This window comes from Myotis yumanensis, unplaced genomic scaffold (assembly GCF_028538775.1).
Source record: "Myotis yumanensis isolate MYYU_CA2020_CCGP unplaced genomic scaffold, mMyoYum1.0.hap1 SCAF_2, whole genome shotgun sequence".
Lineage (NCBI taxonomy): Eukaryota > Metazoa > Chordata > Mammalia > Chiroptera > Vespertilionidae > Myotis > Myotis yumanensis.
This window is the reverse complement of record NW_027223753.1, coordinates 71,701,323-71,728,980: the sequence shown is the minus strand read 5'-3', so window position 1 is coordinate 71,728,980 and position 27,658 is coordinate 71,701,323. Positions and strand designations below refer to the sequence as shown.

The 27,658-nt window shown below is 42.2% G+C and overlaps 1 protein-coding gene and 1 pseudogene across 3 annotated transcripts in view; one reads left to right on the top strand and one right to left on the bottom strand.

Moving 5' to 3' along the window:
• The window catches only part of FNBP1L (formin binding protein 1 like), a 119,143-nt gene extending 94,275 nt beyond the window's left edge, over positions 1-24,868 (bottom strand). For all 3 annotated transcript variants that reach the window (XM_070405623.1, XM_070405621.1, XM_070405622.1), the window contains exon 1: positions 24,635-24,868. In XM_070405623.1, coding sequence (XP_070261724.1) covers positions 24,635-24,658 — 24 coding nt within the window. In that variant the 5' untranslated portion in view covers positions 24,659-24,868. The remainder of the gene's footprint in view (positions 1-24,634) is intronic.
• LOC139001901 (glyceraldehyde-3-phosphate dehydrogenase-like) lies at positions 9,460-10,408 on the top strand (annotated as a pseudogene).
• Positions 24,869-27,658: the final 2,790 nt, after the last annotated feature.

The following is a 27,658-nucleotide window of genomic DNA, read 5'->3' as shown; positions in this document are numbered from 1 at the left end:
GGGTAGGGGGGCGTGGGGAGGGAGGTGCAGAAAGCAGCTGATCAATGATTCTCTCTCATCATTGATATTTCTATCTCTCTCCTCCCTTCCTCTCTAAAATCAATAAAAATGTATTTTTAAAAAGAAAGAATAAAAGGAGTTTTGTGTTGTCATCCATGATATAAATTTTTGAGAAGGAATTATTGTCCTTCCTTAAAACTATAGATACAGATAATAGATTAGATGCTGCTAACCCTCTTACAAGGCATAGGTCTGCTCCCTATCCGCTTCAACAAAGAATTTTCCAGCCCAAATGTTAATACAGCCAAGGTTAAGAAACCCTGGTCTATGCTTCTTCTGAAAAGTACGTTAGTAATACAGAGACTAGAAGCCCAGAAACTATTTGAAAACTACTTAGAACAGGAATGATCTGAAGAATTGACCTGGGTGGGAAGAGAAGGTGAAAGAAGCAAGGTGTGTCCTTTATAAGCCCTCACAGACTTAAAAGGCACATATATAATCAAGATGAAGCTAAGAGTGTTTTAAGTTAAACTTTAAAGGATGAAAAATGGGGGTGATGAGATTCTGGGTCGCATGCTAAAAAGATGACAGCTGCCAAAACCTGAAACTAGGAATGAGCACTGAATGTTAAGAAACACTAGTAAGGGAGACTCTTGACCCCCATGATGAACAGTTTTGGTATGAGGAAAAAGAAACTGAGCATTTTAACAGTTTTAAAATTGTAATATATCCAGATAATATTAAATCTTTCTCTCTCAGATAAAGCTTATAGGGACTGGGGGGAAATGTTATTTATAAACAAGACAACAGGCCCAAAATGGAGTCACTTATGCTAAACCCCACATCACCAAACCAAGACTTTTGGCTCTACCAGAAATGGAATCTTAACCCAGTCAATCGGGAATCGCCTGATCAGCACCAGTCAGGTAACCTGCCTGAAAGACCCTAGCCATCCCCTAAAAGAGGGTGACCTTGCACTAACCAGTCAGCTTTCTGTCTAGCATAACTTATTTGTTCCTGCTCCCTTCTGCCTATGGAAGTCTCATTCTGTACAGCTCACTGGAACTCCTTTCTATCCGCTAGATTAGATGCTGCCTGCTTGAAGAATCTACTTATATAAAAACCATGAGTGGTGTTCATCAAACTGCCATGACCAAGCAGAAGGAAGTCAGTCCTGCAGGGGGTGTCTTGGCAATGGCTGCTCCCTCCCCCGAGCTGTTTCCCAGAGCTGTGTCCTGTAAGGGCAGGGTTTGAGGCAGGAACCTGCCCTGGGAGCGTGGAGGCATATCTTTCTAAAGCAGTGGTCGGCAAACTCATTGGTCAACAGAGCCAAATATCAACAGTACGACGACTGAAATTTCTTTTGAGAGCCAAATTTTTTAAACTTAAACTATATAGGTAGGTACATTGTTATTAACTTTATTAGGGTATTCCTAAGGCTTAGGAAGAGCCACACTCAAGGGGCCAAAGAGCCGCATGTGGCTCATGAGCTGCAGTTTGCCAACCACAGTTCTAAAGTGTGCCGCGCCACACGGCCAGGGGTGAACCTGAGTGGGGGCGGCTGAAAGGTTTAGAAAAGACAGACAAGAGAATGAAAGCCGTGTCTCAGTGGGACACTGTTTCTCTGAGAGACAGACCACGCCCACAGCCATGCCTTTATTTTATAGCAGATCCTACGAGGCAAAGTAAGGGCGTGACCAAGATGTTGACAACATTCTCCTGGGTTTCAATCCTACTCAACTACATGCACCTGAACTCTATCAAGCCTACATCACTCAGGCACGTGGATGATAGGTTCAAGCTTACAACTACAGCTGTTGGCTATAATTGTGCTGGGAGGGCCCTGCTCTCCAAGCTGGGACTTGCACGTGGCAATGAGAGGACTGTGCCCTCTCATCAGTCCAAGGCTTGAACCTGTCCAAAGCACTGTAGCAGCTCCCCACAATAAAGTTTTAATTCTGTTTCTTTGTTACTGATGTTGTGGCCCCACCCCATAACAAAGAAACAATTTCCAGAGGATGAGGCCCAGGAATCAGGATTTTAAAAAGATTCCCAGGTGATTCTAATGTGCAGCCAAGGTTGAGAACCATTGCTATAGAAAATATTAAAAATATATCTAAATGTGCAATTCTTTGTCTAAAAAATGAGCATATTCAAAAATTAAATGAAGAAAATTTGGATATATTCGATGGAGATTTTCACACATATTTGAGTGATGATTCCACTGATTCCACAGATGATGCTGAAAAGGAAAATTTTCCCATCGAATTTCTTAATAGTATTACTCCTTTGGGAATGCCGTGTCATAAATTAAAATTGAAAGTGGGTGCAATCATCATGCTATTGAGAAATCTCAATAGTAAATGGGGTCTTTGTAATGGTACCAGATTTATTATCAAGAGATTACGACCTAACATTATCGAAGCTAAAGTATTAACAGGATCTGCAGAGGGAGAGACTGTTCTGATTCCAATAATTTGTCCCCATCTGACACTGGCCTCCCATTTAAATTGATTGATGGTTTCCCGTGATGCCAGCATTTGTGATGACTATTGATAAATCACAAAGAAAAACTCTAGACAAAGTAGGCATATTCCTACCGGAACCTGTTTTGCACATGGTCAGTTATATGTTGCTTTCTCTCGAGTTGAAAGAGCATGTGATGTTACAGTTAAAGTTCTAAGTACTTCATCACAAGGGAAATTAGTCAAGCACTCTTAAAGTGTTTTCACTCTTAATGTGGTGTACAGGGAGATATTAGAATAAGTTTAATCACTTTATCAGTCATTGTTTGCATCACTGTTGTTTTTATATCATGTTTTTGTTTTCATATCATGTTTTTGTTGTTTTCATATCATGTTTTTGTCATTTTTATATCATGCCTCTGTTGTTGTTATATCCGTTTGTTACTGTTTATTTATTAATAAATTTATATATTATTTTCACATACATTTTACTAATTTCCTTTCATCTCTCACACTTCTATTATAGAGAAAGGGCAAATAGCAATATTAAAATATCTCTGCTAATTAATTCCCTTTTTTAAAAAAATATATTTTATTGATTTTTTACAGAGAGGAAGGGAGAGAAATGGAGAGTTAGAAACATCGATGAGAGAGAAACATCGATCAGCTGCCTCCTGCACACTCCCCACTGGGGATGTGCCCACAACCAAGGTACATGCTCTTGACCGGAATCGAACCTGGGACCCTTGAGTCTGCAGGCCGATGCTCTATCCACTGAGCCAAACCGGTTAGGGCAATTAATTCCCTTTTAATGTGCACAAATTTTGTGCACCGGGCTACTAGTCACTAAATAAAAACCTAAGATATTTAAAATTTACTCAGTTTTTTTGGTTTCTCTGGCATTCTTTAATGTACTGAATAAAAGTAATCTTAGTACAGTTAGCACGCTATAGGAAGTCTGATTACTTAGTTACTGCTGAGGAGCCAAAGCAGATTACTTCTTTTCATGAAAGTCTTAGAAATAAAAATAACCAATAAGAAATAAGTCCCCGTTTCTAATATAACATCAAAGTTGAGAGGGTCAGTGTTGAGTAGTATACTCAATCTATAATATCACTTTCTTGCCAGCATGATCAACTCCTTTGCCCTTCTCTCATTTTGCTGTACTTCTAATAAAATCCCAACCCTGGTTATTTCCAGTTGTCTACTTCCTCTATGTGCCCATAATCCAGTTAGCTGAAGGTGGTTAGAGAAAAATAGCATGCATACTGCTGGGTCTTACTTTTTAATTTTGAGCGCAAACTCATGAGAGCTTTTAGGGTTGTCCTTCAATCCTATTATGTTTTCCTGGTCTGTTCACGGTCTCACTCTTCATAATGACTATTTGCCACTTTCATCTTTCCTTTCCTCATTCTTAGCTGTTGATTTAGATTTTATTTTGACATGGAAAATTAAAGCAATCTATAAATAAGTGCCGTATCTTCACATCACTAAACCATCAGCCTGTATTCTGCCTCCCCTGTTCCATTGGTCCCTGCTCCTAAGATCAATTCCTTCATATATGCACTTCTGAATTATACCTTCTCCTTTGTTATAGTTTTCCCTTTCCTCTAGATCAACGGTTCTTAACCTGTGGGTCACAACCCCTTTGGGGGTCGAATGACCCTTTCACAGGGGTCGCCTAAGACCATCTGAAAACACATATATAATTACATATTGTTTTTGTGATTAATCACTATGCTTTAATTATGTTCAATTTGTAACAATGAAATTGGGGGTCAACACAACATGAGGAACTGTATTAAAGGGTTGCAGCATTAGGAAGATTGAGAACCACTGCTCTAGATCTTTTTTCATTCAGAAACATCATCCTGTAACATCACTGATGCCAAAAAATAATAATAATAAGACAAAACCAAGAAAGTTACGCCCTAGCTAGTTTGGCTCAGTGGATAGAGCATCAGCTTGCAGACTGAAGTGTCCTGGGTTCGATTCCGGTCAAGGGCACATGCTCAAACTGCAGGCTCGATCCCCAGTAGGAGGTATGCAGGAGGCAGCCAATCAATGATTCCCTCTTATCACTGATCTTTCTCTCTTACCCTCTCCCTCCCTGCTTAGGGGTCTGGTAACAATTCCTTCTCCTTGCCCATTAAAACAGAAGTAATGAAGTAATAACAGCTCCCAAATGTTGCTAGCTAGCTCCAGAGCAATGCACCATCCACTTTGGTTACAAACCCGGCCCACACTTTTATAAATAACTAGTGGCCCGGTGCATGAAATTCCCTCAGCCCAGCCCTCTCCAATAGGGTACCCCTTGGGGGATGACCAACTGCCAGTTTAGACCCGATCCCACAGGGATCGGACATCCCTCTCACAATCTGGAACTGCTGGCTCCTAACCGCTCACCTGCCTGCCTACCTGCCTGATCGCCCCTGCCTCTGCCTACCTGCCTGATTGCCCCTAACTGCCTCTACCTGCCTGCCTGATCACCCCTAACTGCTCTCCCCCGCCAGCCTGATCACCCCTAACTGCCCTCCCCTGCCAGCCTGATCTGGCCCCCAACTGCCTTCCCCTGCTGGCCTGATCTGGCCCCCAACTGTCCTCCCCTGCAGGCCTGATCTCGCCCCCAACTGCCCTCCCCTGCCGGCCTGACCTCACCCCCAACTGCCCTCCCCTGCTGGCCTGGGTGCCCCCCCAACTGCCCTCCCCTGCTAGCCTGATCTCACCCCCAACTGCCCTCCCCTGCCAGCCTGATCACCCCTAACTGCTACTGCCTCGGCCCCCACCACCATGGCTTTGTCCAGAAGGAAGTCAGACATCCGGAAGATGGCCGGTCGACCGGTCTAATTAGCATATGACCCTTTTATTAGTATAGATAGATTATATAGGATAGGACTGCTTAAATGTGGGGGATGGGGGGAGGCCTTTTTCAGCAGGAGGAGATGCTCTTGGCAGACAAAAATACATAATCCATGTATCTGGACTGATAGTCAGCCATATGCACTATGCTGCCAAACCGGTCATTAAAAAATTGAACTGCTTTCTTACACCTTACACCAAACAGCTGTTGCCCTTAAAACCACTCCTCAGCCCTCACCTTAGGTTCTGCCTTCGCAGTTCACCCAGATTTGGTTCTGATTGGCTAGTTTCTATGCCAGTCAGTGTCAAAAGCTCTACCTCCTAGGCAGCCATTGGCTCCTCCCAGTTCACCCAGGTTTGGTTCTGACTGGTCAGTTTCTATGCCAGTCAGCGTCTCCAGGCCTATCTCTAGGCCTGATTGGAGAGGTGGGGCTGATCAGCAGACATAGTGCTTCCTACAAAGTAATTCATTAACTAATATCTGTTGAATATATGAATGACCCCAATGAAGGGTTTAGAAATTGTTGGGTAAATCAGAAACCATTACAGGCACTAAAAAAAAAAAGGAGGAGAAGGATTTGAAGTCACAAAAACGTGGGTTCAAGTTTAGCTTTGTGTGACTAAAGTTAACCTTTCTTATTAGTTTCATCTTCTGTAAAATAGGACTATCACCACTTACTTCATTGAATTGGCATGAAAATAAAATAACATCTACCAGAGTGCCATGCACACAGACACATTCCAAATTCTAAGTTCCTCTCTTTCGCAAATTCAACTCTTTCAAAAAGACATTTGGCCAGAATTATATAAAATGCCTCAAAATTATTTGTTAACTTACTTCTTAAGACTTTTGTTTAAAATGACATAACACAGTAAGGTAAAATAATTTTAAAGAGATGAGGAAAATGATAAAGAAGAAAATAAAAGTAAGATGATACCAAGAATGAATCTATAAACAAAATGCAGGTAAAAAAATACAAAATACTTGCTCACAGTTTACCAGAAATCTGACTGTAAATTTCTTAACAGCAAAGTTCAAACTAGGAAATGCAAATACTGTAATCATAGCAAACAGTTTCTACACAATAAAAAAGCTTAAGAGAAAGTTCTCCCAGAAGCCTCATAGAGAACAAAGTCCTCATGGTAAATTGACCACTTGTTAGGACCTTCAAAAATATAACCTCTGCACATACACTGATGGCTAGGTTCTCAACAAAAGCAATTCCATAAAGGTAGTCTAACATCCACAGTAAGAATGAAGGCTCTGAATACAGAAAGACCTGGGTTCAGATCCTCGTTCTACCACCTACTACAAAGTAGTTTCGGACAAGACACAACCTTTCTAGGCCCTCCAAAGTAAGATACACTGACTCAAATATAGTAAGTATTCAGCGAGCATTAGATTATTCCTAGTAGTATACTAAAAGCAATTCAATGGGAATAGAAAAAGGATATGATGCATTCCAAGTACAAAGCACTTTCTAATGTCCTGATTTAACGTTAAGTATAGATTTTAGAACATGAAAGCAATAGTTCTCAAAACTTGGTATTATCAGAATCATCTGTGGGTATTTTTCAAAAATACAAATTCCTGGGCCTCATTCCCAGAGAGAGCCTCATTCAAGAGGTTAGAGTAGGCTTGGGAGAGTTTATTTTGTTCTTACTGCTTTTCAATTCCTGAGATGATTCTAATTATCATCCAGATTTGAGGATTGCTAATTAACAACATTTCTCAGCCAGTGTTAACCACAGTCACCAAGGAAATCTTATAAAATTCCAAGTGGCTGACCACCCAACAGCCCCAGAACTTAATGAATCAGAATCTGCAAACCACACTGGCCAAATGATCAAAAGCTAACTGAAATAAGAAAGGAGTTACTGTTGTTGTTCAATTAAAGGGTATAAAAATCTACAAAATAGCCCTGGTCAGGTAGCCCGGTTGGTTGAAGTGTCATCCCATACACCAAAAAGGCTGTGTGTTCAATTTCAGGTCCAGGGTACATACCTATGTTGTGGGTTCAATCCCCAGTCCAGTTGGGAATGGGAGGCAACTGATCTATGTTTCTCCCTCTCTCTGAAATCAATAAACATATGCTCAGTGAGGATTTTTAAAAATCTACAAAATAAATCAATAACCTCTGGACTATCAGAGGTTGAATGTAGGGATGATCAACATTTTACCTAACAAAGAAACAATTAGGATAGATAAAAAAGAACTAGGTTCTCAATTTGGATAATAAAGTCAAACAACTAAGAAATAGGGGGAAAAAAATGGAACTTCTATTAACATAACTGACATTCAATCTATACCAGTGGTTCTCAACCTTCCTAATGCTGCAACCCTTTAATACAGTTCCTCATGTTGTGGTGACCCCCAATTTCATTGTTACAAATTGAACATAATTAAAGCATAGTGATTAATCACAAAAACAATATGTAGCCCTAACCAGTTTGGCTCAGTGGATAGAGCGTCAGCCTGCGGTCTGAAGGGTCCCAGGTTCGATTCCGGTCAAGGGCATGTTCCTTGGTTGCGGGCACATCCCCAGTAGGGGATGTGCAGGAGGCAGCTGATCGATGTTTCTCTCTCATCGATGTTTCTAACTCTCTATCCCTCTCCCTTCCTCTCTGTAAAAAATCAATAAAATATATTTTTTTAAAATATATGTAATTGTATATGTGTTTTCCGATGGTCTTAGACGACCCCTGTGAAAGGGTCGTTCCACCCCCAAAGGGGTCGCGACCCACAGGTTGAGAACCGCTGATCTATACTATAAATGAGTAAATAAGTACCACTGCAACATTTGTAATCTTGCATCACTAAAAAAGAATATTGCTATTATTCTTCTTAGAATAAAACTGAAGAACCAAAATATCTTCGTTACAAGCATTAACTAAATTCTGCAATAAAATTTAGAATTCAAAAGGTCATATATCAATTATGCAGAAGGCTTTCATTATTTTTAACTATCTCCTAAACCTCAACTCTCCTGGCCTTTCCGAGCTGAAATACTTTAGCAACATAAGAAAGCCTTCTATCCAGATAATGAAAAGTGCTGCCATCAGCCCTAGCCAGTTTGGGTCAGTGGTAAGAGCATCAGCCCTCGACTGAAAGGTCCAGGGTCGATTCCCATCAAGGCATGTACCTCGGTTGCAGGCTTGATCTCCAGCCCTGATCAGAGCCCATGAGGGAGGCAACCAATCGCTGTATTTCTCTCACATCAATGTTTCTCTGTCTCCCCCCGCTCCCTTCCACTCTCTGTAAAATTCAATGGAAAAATATCCTCGGGTGAGGATTAACAAAAAAACAAAACAAACAAAAAAACACACAATGAAGTACCACTTTATACCCACTATGATGGCTATAATCAAAGTCAGATGATACAAAGTTCTGGAAAGGATGTAAAGAAATCAGAACCATACCAGTATATTGCTGGTGGGTATATAAAATGTAGAACAATCTGGAAGTTCCTCAAACAGTTAAATATAGTTACCATATAACCCAGCAATTACACTCTTAAGTATATGCCCAAGAGAAATAAAAACATATGTCCACACAAAAACTTATCCACAAATGTTCACAGGAGTATTATACACAATAGTCAATATCAGAAACAACGCAAATGTCCCTCAACTGATGAATGAATTAATAAAATGCAGTATATGCATACAAGGAAGCATTATTCAGTACAAAAAAAAAAGAATGACTAATATATGCTACAACATGGATGAATCTTGAAAACATTATGCTTATTGAAAACTGCCAACCCTGGCTGGTGTGCTCAGTGGTTAGAGCACCGGCCCAAGCACTGAGGGGTCATGAGTTCAATTCCCAGTCAAGGGCATGTACCAGGGTTGCAGGTTCATCCCTGGCTCACGTGGGAGGCAACCAATCGATGTCTCTCTCTCACATCAATGTTTCTCTCTCTCCCATCCCTCCTTCTCTTCCTCTCTCTCTAAAAAGCAGTGGAAAAAATATCCTCAGATGAAGATTTTTTAAAAAGAAAGAAAAATGCCAATCACAGCTCTCTGCTCCTCCTGTTCAACAGACAGCCACATCTTCCTGCACAGGGCCAGCCGTAACTCTTGAGACAGGATGGTGGTCAGAGTGAAGAGATATGGCCCTACTGAGCGCCTGGTCACCAGGGCTGCTTTTAACTCTGGCAAAGTGGATACTGTCACCATCAATGACCTCTTCATTGACCTCAACTACATGGTCTACATGTCCCAGTATGATTCTACTCATGGCAAGTTCAAAGGCACAATTGAGGCTGAGAATGGGAAGCTTGTCACCAATGGAAAGTCCATCTCCATCTTCCAGGAGCGAGATCCCGCAAATACCAAATGGGGTGATGCTGGTGCTAAGTATGTTGTGGAGTCCACTGCTGTCTTCCCTACCATGGAGAAGGCTGGAGCTTACTTGAAGGGGGGATCCAAGAGGGTCATCATCTCTAGCCCTTCTGCAGATGTTTGTGATGGGTGTGAACCTTGAAAAGTATGACAACTGCCTCAAGATTGTCAACTATGAATGCTTCCTGCATCACCACTGCTTGGCCCCTCCTGGCCAAGGTCATCCATGACAACTCTGGCATTGGAGAGGGGCTCATAGCCACAGTCCATGTCATCACTGCCACCCAGAAGACCGTGGATGGCCCCTCTGGGATGCTGTGGCATGATGACTGACGGACTGCCGAGAATATCATCCCTATTTCTACTAGTGCTGCTAAGGTTGTGAGCAAGGTCATCCCTGAGTTGAATGGGCAACTCACTGGCATGGTCCTCCATGTCAGCACCACCAATGTGTTGGTTGTGGATCTGACCTGCCACCTGGAGAAAGTTGCCAAATATGATGACATCAAGAAGGTAGCAGGTATGAGAAGGCCCCCCTCAAATGCATCTTGGGCTACAGTGAGAACTAAGTTGTCTCCTGCGACTTTAACAGTGACACCCACTCCTCCATCTTCGATGCTGGAGCTGGCATTGCCCTCAATGACCACTTTGTCAAGCTCATTTTCTGGTATGACAATGAATCTGGCTACAGCAACAAGGTGGTGGACCTTATGGTCTACATGATCTCCAAGGAATAAGAGCCCCCTGGACCACCAGCCCCAGTGAGAGGAAGAGAGGCCCTCAGCTGCTGGGGAGTCCTTGCCCCAAATCAATCCCCCAACACATGGAGAATCCCCTGACCGCCAGTGTCCATGCCAGATCCGCTGAATAAGGGGAGGGGCTTAGGGAGTCCTACCTTGTCATGCACCATCAATAAAGTTCACTGTACCAAAAAAGAAAAAGAAAAATGCCAGTCACACATATAAATGTATGATTCCATTTATATGAAGTGTCCAGAATAAGCATACATTTTGAGGAAGACTAGTGGTTTCCTAAAGCTGGTGTTGGAGGAGAAAGGGAAATAGAGTATGACTCCTAATAGGTACTGGCTATCTTTTTAGGGCAATAAAAAGGCACAGAAAAAAGACCAGTGGTCAGGGTTAGGAAGGAGAGAAGAATGAGTAGGTAGAGCACAGAGGACACTTAGGGCAGTGAAAAATTACTCTGTATGATATTGTAATGGTGATTATATGTCATTATACATTTGTCTAAACCCACAGAAAGTATAACGCCAAGAGTGAACCCTAATGTAAATTATGGACTTTGGGTGATAATGATGTATCAATGTAGGTTAATCAATTATAACTCTGGTGGGGGATGTAGATAATGGGGGGAGGTATGCCTATATGGGAGCAAGAGACATATGGGAAATCTCTGCCTTCTGCTCAATTTGGCTGTGAACTTAAAACTGCTCTTTAAAAAGTAAATGAAAAAAAAATCAATGGTTGGAGTGGTGACAGATGAACAGGTATAGGCAAAACGGAGTAAATTTTTTTTATTGTAGTAAAATCATCAACACAAAATTTACCATCTTAACCATTTTAAGTTTACAATTCAATGATATTAAGTACATTCATATTGTTGTACAACCATCAACCATCATCCATGAGCAGAATTCTTTTCATCTTCAAAACTGAAACTCTATCTATACCCATTCATCAGTAACTCATTCCCCCTTCTCCCTGCCCCCAGCAACTGCCATTCTACTTTCTATGAATTTGACCACTCTAGGTACCTTCTATAAATGGAATCATCCAGTATTTGTCTTTTCGTGACTGGTTTAATTTCATAATTTAGCATAATGTCTTCAAGGTTCATCCATATTTGCAGCATATGCCAGTATTTCCTTCCTAATTTTTTTAAGGCTTAATAATATTCCATTGTATCTATACACCATTTGATTATCCATTTATATGTTGACAAATTCCTGGGTTACTTCTACCTTCTGGCTACTGTGAATAATGCTATGCACATAGATGTACAAATATCTCTTTAAAACTCTGCTTTCACCCTAACTGGTGTGGCTCAGTGGATAGAGCGTCGGCCTGAGGACTGAAGGGTCCCAGGTTCGATTCCAGTCAAGGGCATGTACCTTGGTTGCGGGCACATCCCCAGTGGGGAGTGTGCAGGAGGCAGCTGAATCGATGTTTCTCTCTCATCGATGTTTCTAACTCTCTATTTCTCTCCCTTCCTCTCTGTAAAAAATCAATAAAATATATTTAAAAAACAAAACAAAAAAAACCCCTCTGCTTTCAGGTCACAGAGGATTTTTAAGAGATGAAGCTATTCTATATGATCTTGGAATGGTAGACACATGACATTATACATATCAAAACCTACAGAACTTCACAGCTCAAAGAATAAACCTTAAGGTATGTAATTTTTTAAAAAATCATTGATGGTAAGAGATCAACCGAAGGACTTGTATGCATGCATATAAGCATAACCAATAAACAAGACACTGGGAGGTAGGGGAGGCCAGGGGAAGGTCAAGGGGGGAAAAAAGGAGACATACGTACTACTCTTTGTAATACTTTAAGCAATAAACAAAATTTTAAAAAAAATCATTGAGAAAGTAAAAGGATCCCAAGAAAGAATACAGATTATGTTAAGAAAATATAACTATATTACAAATGCCTGGGACAACCTCACTTAGGAGGATGAGAGGAATGTTTCTCTCTCTCTCTCTCCCTCTCCCTTCCTCTCTGAAGTCAATAAAATATACATACAGGCAGTCCTCGGGTTACGTCGGATTCGACGTTTCATGGTTACATCGCCATCTCCCATTTATTTACTAAAAAAGAAAAAGTTCCATCATTTCAACGTATGTACATATGTGCTTTATGTTTTTTATTATTTATTTACCACTAGTAAAGGTCAGGAATTGTTATCTTTCTTTTAAATTTTTTTTTACTGTTTCACTTCATTACTGCTGTGTATGTGCTCCATGTGACTGACGTAGGTACTTATGTAGGTGGGTTCCGACTACGGCAAAAATCGCGTTATGTCACGCCGTAGGAACGTATCTCCAACGTAACCCAAGGAACTACTGTATTTTTTAAAAAGAGTGGGAATTTACAAATAAACAAGAAAGTAGAAGGATACAAGTGGTAATGGAATAAAGCGAAAGCATCCATAAGAACTCAGATTTAATTTAATATAAATACGATGGTTACATATAGAAATATTTGTAGATGTGTGTATAAATGCAGATTAGTATACACACATATATTTCTTTGTTTTATCAGCTGAGAGAGACTAAAGAAAATTAAATACCAGTAGCACAAGCACACCTAACACCCAGATCTTGGTTTCTAATACCATTCTCCAATACAGAAACCAGGGCTCTTTGAAAAAAGTTGATGATTCTAGGACTTAGACAGGAAACATGCAAGATGAGACTGGACCATCTTGTAGTCCCCAAAAGTAAGGGACTTTAAAAATCATTTTTTATGGAGATAATGTTACAGGCACAGGAGCCACCTAAAAAAGCTCCCAATGAGTAAAGCTGGAACAATCTGAGCAATAAAATAAATGAAATAGTAATGGATTATAAACCAAAGTATAAAATAAATATCCCTGAGTCCTTATTGATATAAATAAATGATTGGATAAATAAATGTGGGAGAAAGACAAATATCTCATTCAGAAGAATTCCAAATAAATTATGTAGATACTTCACCCTAAAAGAGAGAAGCATTAACTTCTAAATGTGAGCTGCACATAGTGACTTTCTTCTAGAGAATACAGTACAGATAGAGTGGGAAAAATAACTTGACAGCCCTGGCCAGGTAGCTCAGTTGGATGGAGTGTAGTCCCAATACGCCAAAGTTGTAGGGGACAATCCCTAGTCAGGGCACATAAAGGAATCAACTAATGGGTGCATGACTGGGAGGAACAACAAGTCAATGTCTCTCTGTGTGTCTCTCTCTCTCAAATCAGATTAAAATCATAATTTTATAGTGGAATAACCTAACAAACACTATTTCAGCCAGATGACCAACATCAATATCTGATAAATCATAAAATGGTACCTTTGAAATTATGTGATGAAAATGGCATGATAATTTTTCCCAAAAACCCGTAACTTCAGTCTGATCATGAGGAAAATATAATTTTCTGGATAAATTCCAATAAAGGGGCATCATACACCTGACCAGTACTTCTCTAAACTTTCAAGGTCATCAAACACAAGGAAGTCAGAGGAAATGGCACAGGCAAGATGTGCCTAAAGAGACATGACAACTAAATGGAATGTGGAACAGAAAACAACATTAGATAAAAACTAAGGAAATCTTGCCTGGCCAGTGTGGATCAATGGTTGAGCACTGACCCATGTACCAAGAGATCATTGGTTCGATTCCCTGTCAGGGCACATGATTAGGTTGTGGGCCCTATCCCCCACAGGGGGCATGCAGGAGGCAGCTCATCAGTGTTTCTCTCTCATCAATGTTCTCTCTCTCTCCCTCTCCTTTCTTCTCTAAAATATATAAACATAATTTTTTTAAAAAAGAAAACTACAGATATCTATTAAACTGTGGACTTTAGTTAATAATAATGTATCACTATTGGTTCATTAACTATAACAAATTATCATAAGTTGTAACCATTCTAATGTATCAATTTAAAGAGGGGGAGGGGAGAAAAGTAAGTGCTCAACTCTCTGGAGGCAATTTTGTAGCTTGGTGTTTGTTATATTTAGGTGACTAAGAGACCTGGGTAATTATAGGATATCTTTATTGTTTCCAACATTCAGCAAATCTTTCCACTTGCAAAATAAACTTCTAGACTTATTTTAGGGCCCTTTCATCAGTCCCTGCAGTGCCTTCACTCCGTCTGGGGTCAGGTCAAGTTCACCACATCCTGTCCAACTGGACACTTGCTCAAAACACTCATCTGTTCTGGAAGGTGATATCAGCATGGTATGGTGTTTCAAGCAAGCAGCAGCCCACAGATTCCAGCTCAGACACATAAGCCCTTCACTACCAGGCCTCTTGAAATGAGGATAGACTGTGTTAGACCCCTAAAGGCTTCCTCTCTAAAATATCTGCTCTGTCACTTATATTATGGCCTTTTCTTAACTCCTCGGCCAGTGATGGCGAACCTATGACACACGTGACAGAGGTGACACGCGAACTCATTTTTTTGGTTGATTTTTCTTTGTTAAATGGCGTTTAAATATATAAAATAAATATCAAAAATATAAGTCTTTGTTTTACTATGGTTGCAAATATCAAAAAATTTCTACATGTGACACGGCACCAGAGATAAGTTAGGGTTTTTCAAAATGCTGACACGCCGAGCTCAAAAGGTTCGCCATCACTGTCCTAGGCTATCATTCACATATACAGAGAAGATATATCCATATCTTCCACAAAGCCATCATTAACTCATTGGTGACAGAGACCATAAATGCTATGTTCTGAGGTGTATTCTTCCTTTCTAATGGAATCCTGATTTTGTGCAAGTGGCAAAACGCCCAACTTTGAACAGTGAGACCAAAGGGGAAGTTTGTTATGGAGACTCTAGGAAAGCTTTAGCCTTCCCAATAAACACACAAATATAGCTGATGTTGTTCCTCTCCCCGCCTCCTTCTCCCCACCCCCGCCCCTCGAAAATACAGATATGATTGGAGCTGCACCACCTGGCAACCCTGAGGGAAAGTCCAAAACAGCTGCACAGATGCTGAACTTGTTAGTGTTGAGTTCATAAACCCATGCCAGTGACTGACTGCCTACATCTAAATTTCTTTTTATATAAGACAAATAAATTATTTTTTTAAGTACCTGTTTTTTAAAAAAATCAAGTGCGGCTCCCAACACCATAAACAGCCATGATAAATGTGACTTCAAAAGAAAGACTTCAAAAGAAAGACTATAAGACACCTCAAAAAGAATAGTACGTCTCCTTTCACAACAGGATTGGGAAAGAGGTAGGGGATCTGAACAATTCCAGGGTAAAGTCACACAAAATTCCTTAAAAGGACTAAAAATTTTATGCAGATAGACCTTAATCCTGATAAACATCATTTCAGCATCCTGGGGTCACTGAATATGTAAGGAAAGTCTCTAACATGAAAGACAGGAACCAAAACTCACAAAGAGGGAAAGAAAGAAAGAAAAAAAAGCACCTTGGAGGCTATAGGTATTATTCAAGCAAGAGAAAACTAAACACACAAAAAATAAAAACTATCTTTGAGACCTAAATAGACACTTCTCCAAAGTGGACATACAATCCTACCCTGGGATCCTGAGTCATGGCTTAACTAATAATAAGTACCCATGGGAAAAGTTTTTTTAAAAAAGATTTTAAGCTATTTACCACAGCGGTTTTCTATTACCTTGATTTTTATCATTTATACTAGAGAAAAATCTTAACTAACCACTATTAACATTTGTCAAAAATCTCCTTAACACTGTATTCCCTGAAATAAATCTTTTGCTTTCCCAATTCATTCTCAATTTACATTATCCTTACATATAACCATCAATTAATACTCAAAGCATGTAACAGAACATTCACTGTTCTCACTTTTAGAATCCATAGAGCCATATCAATAATCATTTGCACTTAAATTAAGGAAATGGGAATTCCAGTTCTAAATAAATTGAGATAAATTTCATATGCTACACCTAGTTATATGTCCAGATTATAGAATGGATCTCAAACCTATTAGAAATACACATGCTGAGGGGGGAAAAACTTAGTGCCCAAAATATAATTTGATGATAGTTACAGTAATTTACTGATTCCCTCATTCAACCAACATTTCAGTACTTATAATATCCCTATTCCTTTTCTACAAATTAGGTATATAGCAGGGATATAGCAGGAACAAACAGATGATTTTTACTCTCTAGAAACAACAAAAATAATGAAGTGCCAAAAATAGGTAAATCTGCCCTGGCTGGATACTCAGTCAAGGTTGCAGGTTTGATCCCCAGTCAGGGCACATACAAGAATCAGCCAATGAATGCATAAATAAGTGGAACAACAAATTGGTTTCTCTCCACCCCCTCCCTTTCCTCTCTCTAAAATCAATATTTTTAATTGTTCTTATTTTTAAAAAGGGAAAAATCTGACCCTATACATTTATGCTTTTTCAAACCATAACAAATACTATATTTCACATATATCATGAGGTATTGTTTAAGTCTGATGATTAAGCTCTCTATCAAGACCTTAAGAAAAAATTGCTCCTAAGCGATTATTAATGACTAATTTGGATTCTATAGGAACATTTTACAAAAACTTTTATTATTCTAGACTTCCTCCTCTTAGACTCCATACAAATTCTAAATGCTGAATCCCACATTACAAAAAGCAGTCATATATCATCTTACAAAGAGGTGGGTTTCAAAGAAATGTGACCTCAAAAGAAAGACTCTGGCCAGTGTGGCTCAGTGGTTGAGCATAAACCTATGAACCCAGAGGTTATCTGTTGATTCCTGGTCAGGGTACATGTCCAGGTTCTGGAGTCAATCCCCAGTAGGAGGAGGCAGCCAACCAATGATTCTCTTTCATCATTGACTAGAGGCCCTGTGCACGAATTCATGCATGGGTGGGTTCCCTTGGCCTGGCCAGTGATCAAGGCCTATCAGGGGGGCCGGCTGGCTGGAGGGAGGGACCCCAGGAGGTTGGCCAGTGGGCCCCCAATTGCAGGGGGCAGCACACGGAGGGGGGGGGGGGGGCCTGCGGGGAGCCGCAGGAGGTTGGCTGTGGGAGCATACTGACCACCAGGGGGCAGCTCCTGCATTGAGCATCTGTTCCGTGGTGGTCAGTGCCCATCATAGCCACTGGTTGACCAGTCGTTCCGGTTGTTCTGTCATAACAGTCGCTTAGGCATATATATATATATATATATATATATATATATATATATACACACACACACACACACACACATACATACATACATATATGCACAGAAACAATATTAAAAGTAACTGTAACCCCAACAGATTCTTTTAAACACAATTTGCAATTTTAAAGCATCTATCATTCTGTCATTAAAAAGTGATTTCTCAAACTATCCTAACCTATTTTATTCCATGAGAAACTTAGTCCACAAATCAGCTAATAATACTAGTAATTAAAGCAACACTGGGGGGATCAAAACTGCATTTTCACAATGAATACCTCTCACCCTCAGAAAAAACACACTGAAACTAAACTGATATAAAAATATTAAGTCATAGATAAGAGGCAAAGGAGGGAGAAACGGTATAAAACAAATTGCAGGAATAACATGTTAAAAAATACAAATGATTTCAGAACCAATAACATATTATTAAAGGAACCAACATACTTCTAATATTCTTGCAGGGGTGATCAATCAATACAACTTTCATCTCCTAAAACCCAGAGATTCCACCTAGTACTGCCAAAGGATTCAGAGGAGATAATCCCTTCTGCTTAACAAAGATTCCCTTCTGTGGATTTTTAAAGGTCTAAAAATTGAGTTCATTATATGCTAATGAATAACTATTTTCTCTCTCTTTCTCAGTTCATTATATGCTAACGCATAACTATTCTCTCTCTCTCTCTCTCTCTCTCTCTCTCACACACACACACACACACACACACACACACACACACACTCTCTCTCTCTCTTCATGAATTTGAATAAAGCATTCCCCCAGATGAACCTCTTAGCCTGGTCCCATTGTACACTCCATCACTACTTTCTTTCAGGCATCGTCCACTCAAATTCAAGCCAAACCTTACCACTATACTTAATCAGTCCACCAAACATTTACTAAAGATCCTGGTAGTGTTAGGTTCTATGCCATGCAGTGTGCTGAGCTGAGGATACAGCAATGATTCAGACAATGAATAAATAATGATTAAGACATGATCTCTGCCCTCTATGAATTTCTCAGGAATCCCCATATACAAACCCTCCCTATTCCAAATATCTTTTTGGTATGTCTGATATACTGTATATAGCCTGAACTAATATATAGAACAGTTTTTGCTTTCTATAAAACAAAAACTTTATATAACCTTTTCTTACTAGTTTTTAAATGCTGTAGGGATGAGTATTTCCCCCAAAACAGAATTCATTTTTGCTATTGAGCCAAAAGTGTTTAAGGACTATACATTATTAAATAAGATGCCAGTCCCAGCCAGTTTGGCTCAGTGGATAGAGCCTTGGCTCACAGACTGAAGGGTCCCGGGTTCAATTTCAATTCCGGTCAAGGGCATGTACCCCAGTTGCAGGCTTGAGGCAACCAATCTATGTTTCTCTCTCTCTTTCTCCCCCTCCCCCGCCCCGCCTCTTCCCCTCTTCCCCTCTCTCCCTCTCTCTCTCTGTCTCTCCCCTCCATTCTCTCTAAAACTCCATGGAAAAAAAAAATTATTTTTTAAAAAATAAATGAGATACCACTTGTAGGTAGGTACACAGAGAAGATACTCATAATTATAAACTTATTACTATTCTCTTGTCTTGTGTTCTGCCTGCAAACTGAGTTAATTTGAAGGAAAAAGTAGGTAGAGTAGGTTTTAAGTTTCCAGCCAAACGCACATTTTACAGACTGGGGGGAAAGAAAAGAGTAAATGTTTTAAGGTAAAGGCAAGGAAGGGGAATGGAAATGAGAGTTTTATGGAAGTAGCAATGCAGATGAGATATTGGTTAGTGGCAGCTCTCCAGTTCCCACCTTATTATAGTCAGGAGAGAATGGTGTCATAAAAAGGTTTCTTGAAACTCTCACCCTACTTAATAAATAACAACATCTGTAATACATCTGTAATGTTGAACATGGCAATTCCTACCAACAAAAGGAATGTAAACCATGACCATTTTCCAAAGATTTGAATGTATAAGAAATACAATAATATAAGGTGGTAGTCCTATAAGAAAGGTAGCATCCAGGGTATCTGGAGGGAGGGGGTTGATAGGAACTGGTTAACAGAAGACATTCTGAACAGTAATATCAATGAAGCAAAGAATTTGGAGTTAAAAGAGTAATATCATCTCAAAATAACTCTAGGGCTATTATAAGCCTTCATAAATCTCACCATGCATTGCACAGTACTTCCCTATAAAAACACAAACTTTTATTTTTTAAATTAAACTGAATTCCTACAGCAGTTTCATAGTCTTTAAAAAAGCAATACAGTTCACATTGATAAAGAAGTTTGTCAACCTCCTTTAGATAAGTGCATTCTAAAAAATTTGAAGTAAAATTGAGTCAGTATTACAGATGTCGTCTATCCATTATAGAATACAAAAGGGGACCCAATTCCTTTGTTCCAGACAAATCTATTAATGTGGCCTAAGATTCCACCGATTACTGTGGCAGACAAATCCCCAAAGTATCAGTCAGATACATTCACAAGAAGAACTACTTTTAGGTCAGTTCATCCTTCTCCAATCAGTAAAAATTTTCAACCCAAGTACTAACACTTAGCTTTATCACTCTGCTTTCAGCTTGTTTAGACCTTCATGAACTGTTATCTTGATCACTAATATATTATCACCTGCAAAGCTTTGGTACCACAAAGACTTCTTCCAGGATGCACTTTTAATCAGCAACCAATATTGTGGGTAATGCAAGGAGTTGTTAATTCCATTGGGCAAACATGCATGATCATCCTACAAGCATTGTTTTAGCCAGTGAAAACAAAGAAAACTAACCGTCCCTACACTCAAAAACTCAAAAGTCTAGCCCGGCTGACGTGGCTCAGTGGTTGAGCATCAACCTATGAACCAGGAAACATGGTTTGATTCTCAGTGCAGGCTCAATCCCCTGTGGAGGGCATGTAGGAGGCAGCCAATCAATGATTCTCTCTCATCAATGATGTTTCTATCCCTCTCCCTTCCTCTCTGAAATCAATAAAAAATATATATATTTTTTAAAACCTCAAAAGTCTAGTACACTTCCAATATAAGTGTTAAAATGGAACTGCTATATAAAGTGCTATGAGGACAAAGATAAGAAATAATTAAAGGGTTGAGACTGGAGTGTTATTTAAATAATCCACTGAATCTACGATCCAATCTACATTTTCAATTTCTTCTGAAAAGTCATGAGTGTTCTTAAATACTTTATTCCCTATCAATACAACAAAAATAATAATGGCACTTAAATTATACACTCTTAAAACTAAGAGCCAAAAATCTCATAGACCAGAAAACTAAGGCGTAAAAAAAAAGGTTTATTAAGCCCCTATAAATTAAGTTAGATATTTAAACCTACCCTCTAACTTCCAGGTTAGTCACCTCCTTTCCCTTGGGGGGCAAATTTTCAAATAAATCATGATATGAATATGATATGTTCAGCAACATTTTATCTTATCTATATATACACTCGTAACTGTACATGGACTTTTTTTGTTGTTGAACTTTAACTGGCTTCTCAAAAACAATTAAAAAGCCATTTCCTAATAAATAAACTTTCTGACTAAACACAGGACTTCTCCAATTTCTAGTTTTCTTATTTGTAAGCAGAGCCTAATAATTACAACATCTGTGCTTTGTGGAGTCATTAATACATATTTGGATTATTTTGAGTTCAGTCACTCTTCCTGTGATAATAAAGAAATCAACACAATAAACAATGCTTAAGAATGCTACCTAATAATTACATTGCATCCTGAAGAAAGGAAGACACTGCCCACTCTTTGTTTGCTATTACCCAGGACACAGAACAGTGTCCACCTTCTTTAAAGACTCATTCGGAACACTAGAAATTCCTTAAAACACAGCTCAAATTTATTATCAGTTCATCCATATCCCTTCACAATTACACATCCAAAGTCTGACACAACCCACTTGACCTATCACTGTTAGTTCTGCCACAACCCACTTGGCCTATCACTATTAGTTCTGTCCCACAGAATGAGTATTAGAGTGGCTCACTAATGCATTACTTTTTTGTTTTATTTTTCATTTTAATTTACTACTTTATTCTCAACTTTAACATAAGATTTAGGAAGCATTAAGACAGCAATACAACTACAATCCTATATAATAAAAGCCTAATATGCAAATTGTCCCCTCGACCAGGAGTTCCACTGGGAGTTTGACCACTGGGCAGGGCTGGCCGGCCAACAACCCTTGGCCCCTTCCCCAGCTGACCCCACCCCAGCCGGTGGTGGTGGCAGCAGGCGGCCAAGTGAAGGAAGGCCCCAGCCAGCAGCAGCCACAGCCGACAGCCACTAGGGACCCTACCCATGCACGAATTTCGTGTACTGTGCCTCTAGTGAATATTATAAGAAACTTAGGCCAGCTGGTGTGGCTCAGTGGTTGTACACCTATGAAGCAGGAGGTCACAGTTTAATTCCTGTCAGGGCACACGCCCGGACTGCAGGCTCAATGCCTGTTGGGGGTTGTGCAGCAGGTAGCCAATCAAAGATTCTCATCTTTGACTGTTTCTCTTTCTCTCCCTCTCCATTCCTCTCTGAAATCAATAAAAATATATTTTTAAAAGAAAGAAACTTAAGTTTGAGTGCATAACTACATATCATTTTTTGTAACATGGTCTCTCAACAATTAAACCTTCCTGACAGTAATGCAATTCTAAACATGAAATAACATGAAAACTGGTTTTTAAATTTGAAATTTCAAGAGAAATTTCCCAACCTCAAATTCCTCAATGGCAAGAGCACAGTATAGATGTTTGTTACAATCCACTGGAAGCACAATATCCTTTTTCAAAACTGAGAACAATAAAAACAGGAAGTCCAGTCAAATTTTTCTAAGGTCTCTTCTGGTCCCAATAGTCCTCTACACCAACTTCTACTTATGTAAGGTTTAAGCATCCAGTTGATATTAGTTGATTCCACATTACTTAGTTCCTAATAAATGTTTCCCTCAAATCCTCAAACCACGAGGATTAAATTTTAAGAGAAAATGTGTAAACATTTTTTACATTTTCCAAAAAAGATACTAGAACAGAAATTCCCATCTCTTCTACAGTTTATCTTTTCAGGTTGCTATTAAAATGCTGAAAATAAATAACTAAATGATAGGAGAAAGTGGGGGGTAGGTAATTGCTTCTGAATGTATTATATTCTTAAATTTAAAAAATGTTTTATCTTTATTTTTTAGAGATGGAGAAGAAAGAAGAGGGGGTGGGGAGACAAGACAGACAGACAGAGAGTAATAACCAACCTACAGGGGATCGAACCCACAATCTGAGTATGTGCCCTTACTGGGAATCAAACCTGCCCCCTTTTTGGTGTAAGGGACAATGCTTTAACCAACTTAGCCACACTGACAAGGACTAAAAAAAGAAGTTTATAATTGCATTTGTGTTCACTAAAATATTACATCATGTCTCCTTAAAACTGTTTTTCTATAAATGTGATACAAAGTGATTTTTTAAACAAATTAAAAGTCTACATGATATCCCTCCACTGTTTTCCTGTGTGTACTTTTAAAAATCTGAAACCTGGGCCATTTAATTATATAAAAATAAAGTATTTTCTAATTATAAAAATGGAAAATAAAACTATACCCATCTCCTTTAATTGATGGCATACTATAATACAGAAGGTACCAAACCACACACTATAATCAATTAGAGAACGTACAGCACCAAAGGGAAAAGACCAGTAACACCTGAGAATCTAACCAGAGTAAAGGTAATTCCTTTATCCCACAATTTTCCCCAACACAAGAAAAATTAACGCTATCTAAGAAACGAAATGAAGAGGCTCCTGAGGTGTTCTCTCTTGGGTGGTATGTTTACAGACGAAGCACTCATCCACCAGGTAACCGGAGCTTCCCGGGCTAGCTAAGCAGGTGTCCAACCAGATGCTTCTAAAGTCTCTTCCAGTTCTAAGATTCCTAATCTGCAAAATGCAAAATAATAACAACATAAAACATGCGTCCCTTCAATTTACCAATCTGCCTTCATTGCAACCCTAAATGCACGTAGGGAAACTAAAAAGTTCCTTCTCCCCTTTCTCTGCAGTGATTTCCGAGATCCGCGCTAACAAAGGCACGGAAAGCGCGCACAGGTGGGAGAGGGGAGGGCGGGGCGGGGCGGGGGCGGCGGCTCCCGGACAGCGCCCCACGCCCGCTGCTCGCGCACCTGAGCGATCGCGGCCGCCGCACCTCCACCCTCCACCCTCCGCGGGGACGTCGCTAGCGACACCCGCGACCGATCACGGTCCGCTCGCACCTGGGCCGGCCACGGGCATTGTCTGGAGCGCACAGCGCCCGAGGAAGGCGAGGAAGAAAGAGACAAAAAAGAGGGGAAACCTGCAAGAATAAAGCACAGCGGCGGGGAAGTGAAGCCCTCGGGAAGCGCACGCTCCCCGGGGAGAAGCCGGCTTCCCCGGCCATCGCTCAATTCAATCCGATCCCCAAGCCGCCCCCGCGGCCCCGGGCAGCGGCCGAGGGGGCCCGGCGGCAGCCCCCGGCGCTCGCGGACGGGCGAGGGAGCGGGGCCGTGGGCCGCGCCGGGCGGGCCGGAGGCCGGGCTCCGAACAAAGCCGCGCGGCTCCCCTACCTGGGCGCGAGCGGCGGGCGGCTCCCCGCGCGGCCCGGCCCGGCGACGCCCTCGCCCCGGGGACCCCCGCCCGCGCGGGGGGCGGCAGCGCGGGCCCCCTCCCCGCCCGCGACCAGCGCCCCTCCGGGACAATGGGGCCCCCTCCCCCGCCTCCGGGCGCCGAGATACAAAGGCGAGCGGCGCGGCCGGGCGCGGAAAGTGAAGGCGGCGGAGGGCGCGGGCGCGGGCGAGGAGGGCAGCGGGCGCGGGAGCCCGCGGGCCGCTCCTCCGCCGTCCAGGGCGCTGCCCCGGCCCAGCGGCGGCGGGGGCTCGGGGGGAGCGCGGCCGAGAGGGCGGCACACAAAGGGGAGCGGGACCCCCAACTCCAGCGCCAGGGGCGGGGCCGCCCGCGGGCTCCGGCCGCCGACGGTCCGCGGCACCCACCGCGCCCTCGGGGCCGGGGCCGCGCGCCCCTCCACTCACCCACAGCTCCGTGCCCCAGCTCATGGTGGAAGCCGCTGCGACCGGGCCGTCCGGCTGCCCGCTCTCCGTCCGTCCGTCCGTCGGCTCCGCCGTCCGTCCACGCCCTCCACTCGCTGCCGGCGGGCTCGCGGCTGCTGCTCTGCCTCCGAAGGTGCCGCCACCGCCAGGCTCCCCAGTGAGTGAGAGCGAGTCCACGGGAGCAGCCGCCGCCGACGCCGCGTCCCCGCCTCCCGGAGCCGGCAGGGAGGGGGCCGAGCCGAGGGGGGCGGGACGAGAGGGGAGGGGGCGGGGGGGAGGGGAGGGGAGGGGAGGGGGCGGGCGCGGTGCACCCTGGGATCGGGGCGGACCCGCGCTCTCCGGCCGCCGCGGGCGGGGTCCTGCGGGTCAGCCACCTGCCCGGCTCCGGGCGGGGTCCCTTCCCGCCCGCACCTCGGTTCCCGGACAGTCTCACCGCCGGTGCCGCTCGGATCTCCGTGTCCTGGTTGGAAAGGGAGAGAAGGACACGACGCCCACCGCCCTTCTCTGCCCTGAGCCCCCTTAGAGGAGGCGGCTCCGGGCACCCGCCCTTCCTGCCTCTTCTCCACTTGGGAGAAACCCTGGCCAGGAAACCTCTTCCAAATCCTCGGGTTTAGGCCGTGGAGAGTTGCGTTGACTATATAAGAAAAACGTCTTCATGGTTAAGGTGATCTGGGGAGTCACTAAAATGGGAATGCAATGTGCCTGATTCTATTTTGGATAAAACATTTTAATTGCATAAGCTCTGTCGGGAAATCATAAAAAGAGGCGGATCTTTCAGCATTCCTCTTTGGATGTTGCCATGACACGAGAGGGAAGACGGGGACAATTGTGTCAAACTCTCACCTGCAGAAATGAGGAGGGAGCCTGCCAGTGTTCTGAAATGGGCACCTTGTGCTTGGGGATTGGTTGCAAGGGCGCCAGATTCCTCCGCGGTGGTGCAGAGAGCCGGTTCAGACTTCAGTACCTCTCATTCAGAGTGTCAGAACCTGGAGGAAGGTCCACCCTTTCCTTCTTCCTTTGTGGGGCTGCTCCCCAGCCTTTCTGAGCAATCATTAACCCGCCAGCACATTTGGATGTGCTGTTAGCTCTCTAACCTTCACAGCTCCCTAACATGCTTTAGCATTAATTGCTGGTCTTCTAGACACACACACTTACTTTTTTTTTTTTTTCTAAAATATTTTATTGATTTTTTTATAGAGAAGAAGGGAGAGGGACAGAGAGTTAAAAACATCGGTGAGAGAGATCTATCAGCTGCCTCCTGCATGCCCCCCACCGGGGATGGACGCACACACTTCCAATCCAGTCACTAGTAGAATACTCCTCAGTGTGTCATGAGAGCGGAGTGTCTTAAGTTCTTCCTAAAAAGGAACCCTCACACACTGCTGGTGGGAATGTAAATTGGTGCAGCCACTATGGAAAACAGTATGTAGGGTCCTCCCACAATTAAGAATAGAGCTACTGTATGGTCCAGCACTTCCTCTTCTGAGTGTCTGCCCCCAAATTTTTAACACATCTACACTAATAAAATACAAAGATGCTAATTGACCGTATCTTTGCTATGCTCATCAGCCAATCAGAAGAGTATGCAAATTAACCCAGCAAAGATGGCCGTTAAGTTTGCATACTCCAGGCAGATCGCACTGCGCCGCCCCGCCCGGGGCTGGTGGCAGCACGATCCCCAGCCGCTGCCCGCCCCAGTACAGGATCCGGGCCTGCCATCTACAACCGGGGGAGATGGGGCAGGCACTGCGTGATCAGGCGTGCCATCTGCCACCAGGGGAGTGGGCCTAAGCCAGCAGGTGGTTATCTCCCGAGGGGTCCCAGACTGTGAGAGGGCAGAGGTTGGGCTGAGGGACCCCCCACCGCCAGTGCACAAATTTTTGTGCACCGGGCTTCTAGTCTATAATAATAAAAGGGTGATATGCTAATTAGACTGGACATCATTCCGGGCATCCTTCTGGATGAAGCCGGCAGCCAAACAAAGCCCAGGTCCCAGGTGCCAGAGGGAAGCCGGTGCTGGCAGCCGGGGGAAGGAAGGCCTACTCTTGCATGAATTTCATGCATGGGACCTCTAGTTTGTTCATAAAGACGTATCTACCCCTATGTTTATGGCAGTCAAGCGTCCTTCGATGGATGATTAGATAAAGAAGATGTGGTAGGGTGGAATACTACTCAGTCATAAGAAGGGATGAAATACTGCCATTTGTGACATGGATCTTGAGAGTATCATGCTAAGTGAAATAAGTCAGACAGAAAAGGACAAGAACCATATGCTTTCACATGTGGGATATAAAACAGCAACAAACCAACTAACAAAACAAACAAACCATAGACACAATCAACAACTTGGTGTTTACCAGAAGGAAAGGTGGGTAGAGAGAGAATGCAGAGGGCAAAGGGGTCAAATACAAGGTGAGGAGGGAGACTATTTTTTGGGTGGTGAGCACACAGTACAATATACAGATGGTGTGTTACAGAATTGACCCTTGAAACTTCTGTTAATGAACCAATGTCACCCCAATAAATTTTTTTAAAAAATAAGAAAAAGAAAATCTCCCTGCCAGCGCATCTGCATTTGAAACTCCTCCCCTAGGGCCTGCCCAGGTGCCCCAATGTCTTCACTTCAACCTTTGTCCCTGCATAGCTGTGCTCCCTCTTGGGGTTGAGGCACATAGCCCGAGCCTTCCTGACAGCCCAGCCACCACTCTTGCTCAGTTCTTCGTTGCCCTTCTCTGAGATGAGCTTGAGCATGCAAATATCCTCTTCCAAATGGGTTATGGCCAAATTTTAAATGCTTCAGTATGCCAATATTTTCTACATTTCTTCTATTTCGGATAGAATTTCTTCAAGGTTATTTGTATTACCTAACACTGGTGTCTGCCTCTGCTCTCCCTTCCTCTCACCCCTAGACATCATGAAAGTATTTAGCAATTACAGGTAACATTAATTAGTAATGGGAAACATATTTATTAAAAATGGATGTATCATTATTTAGAACCATTCCAA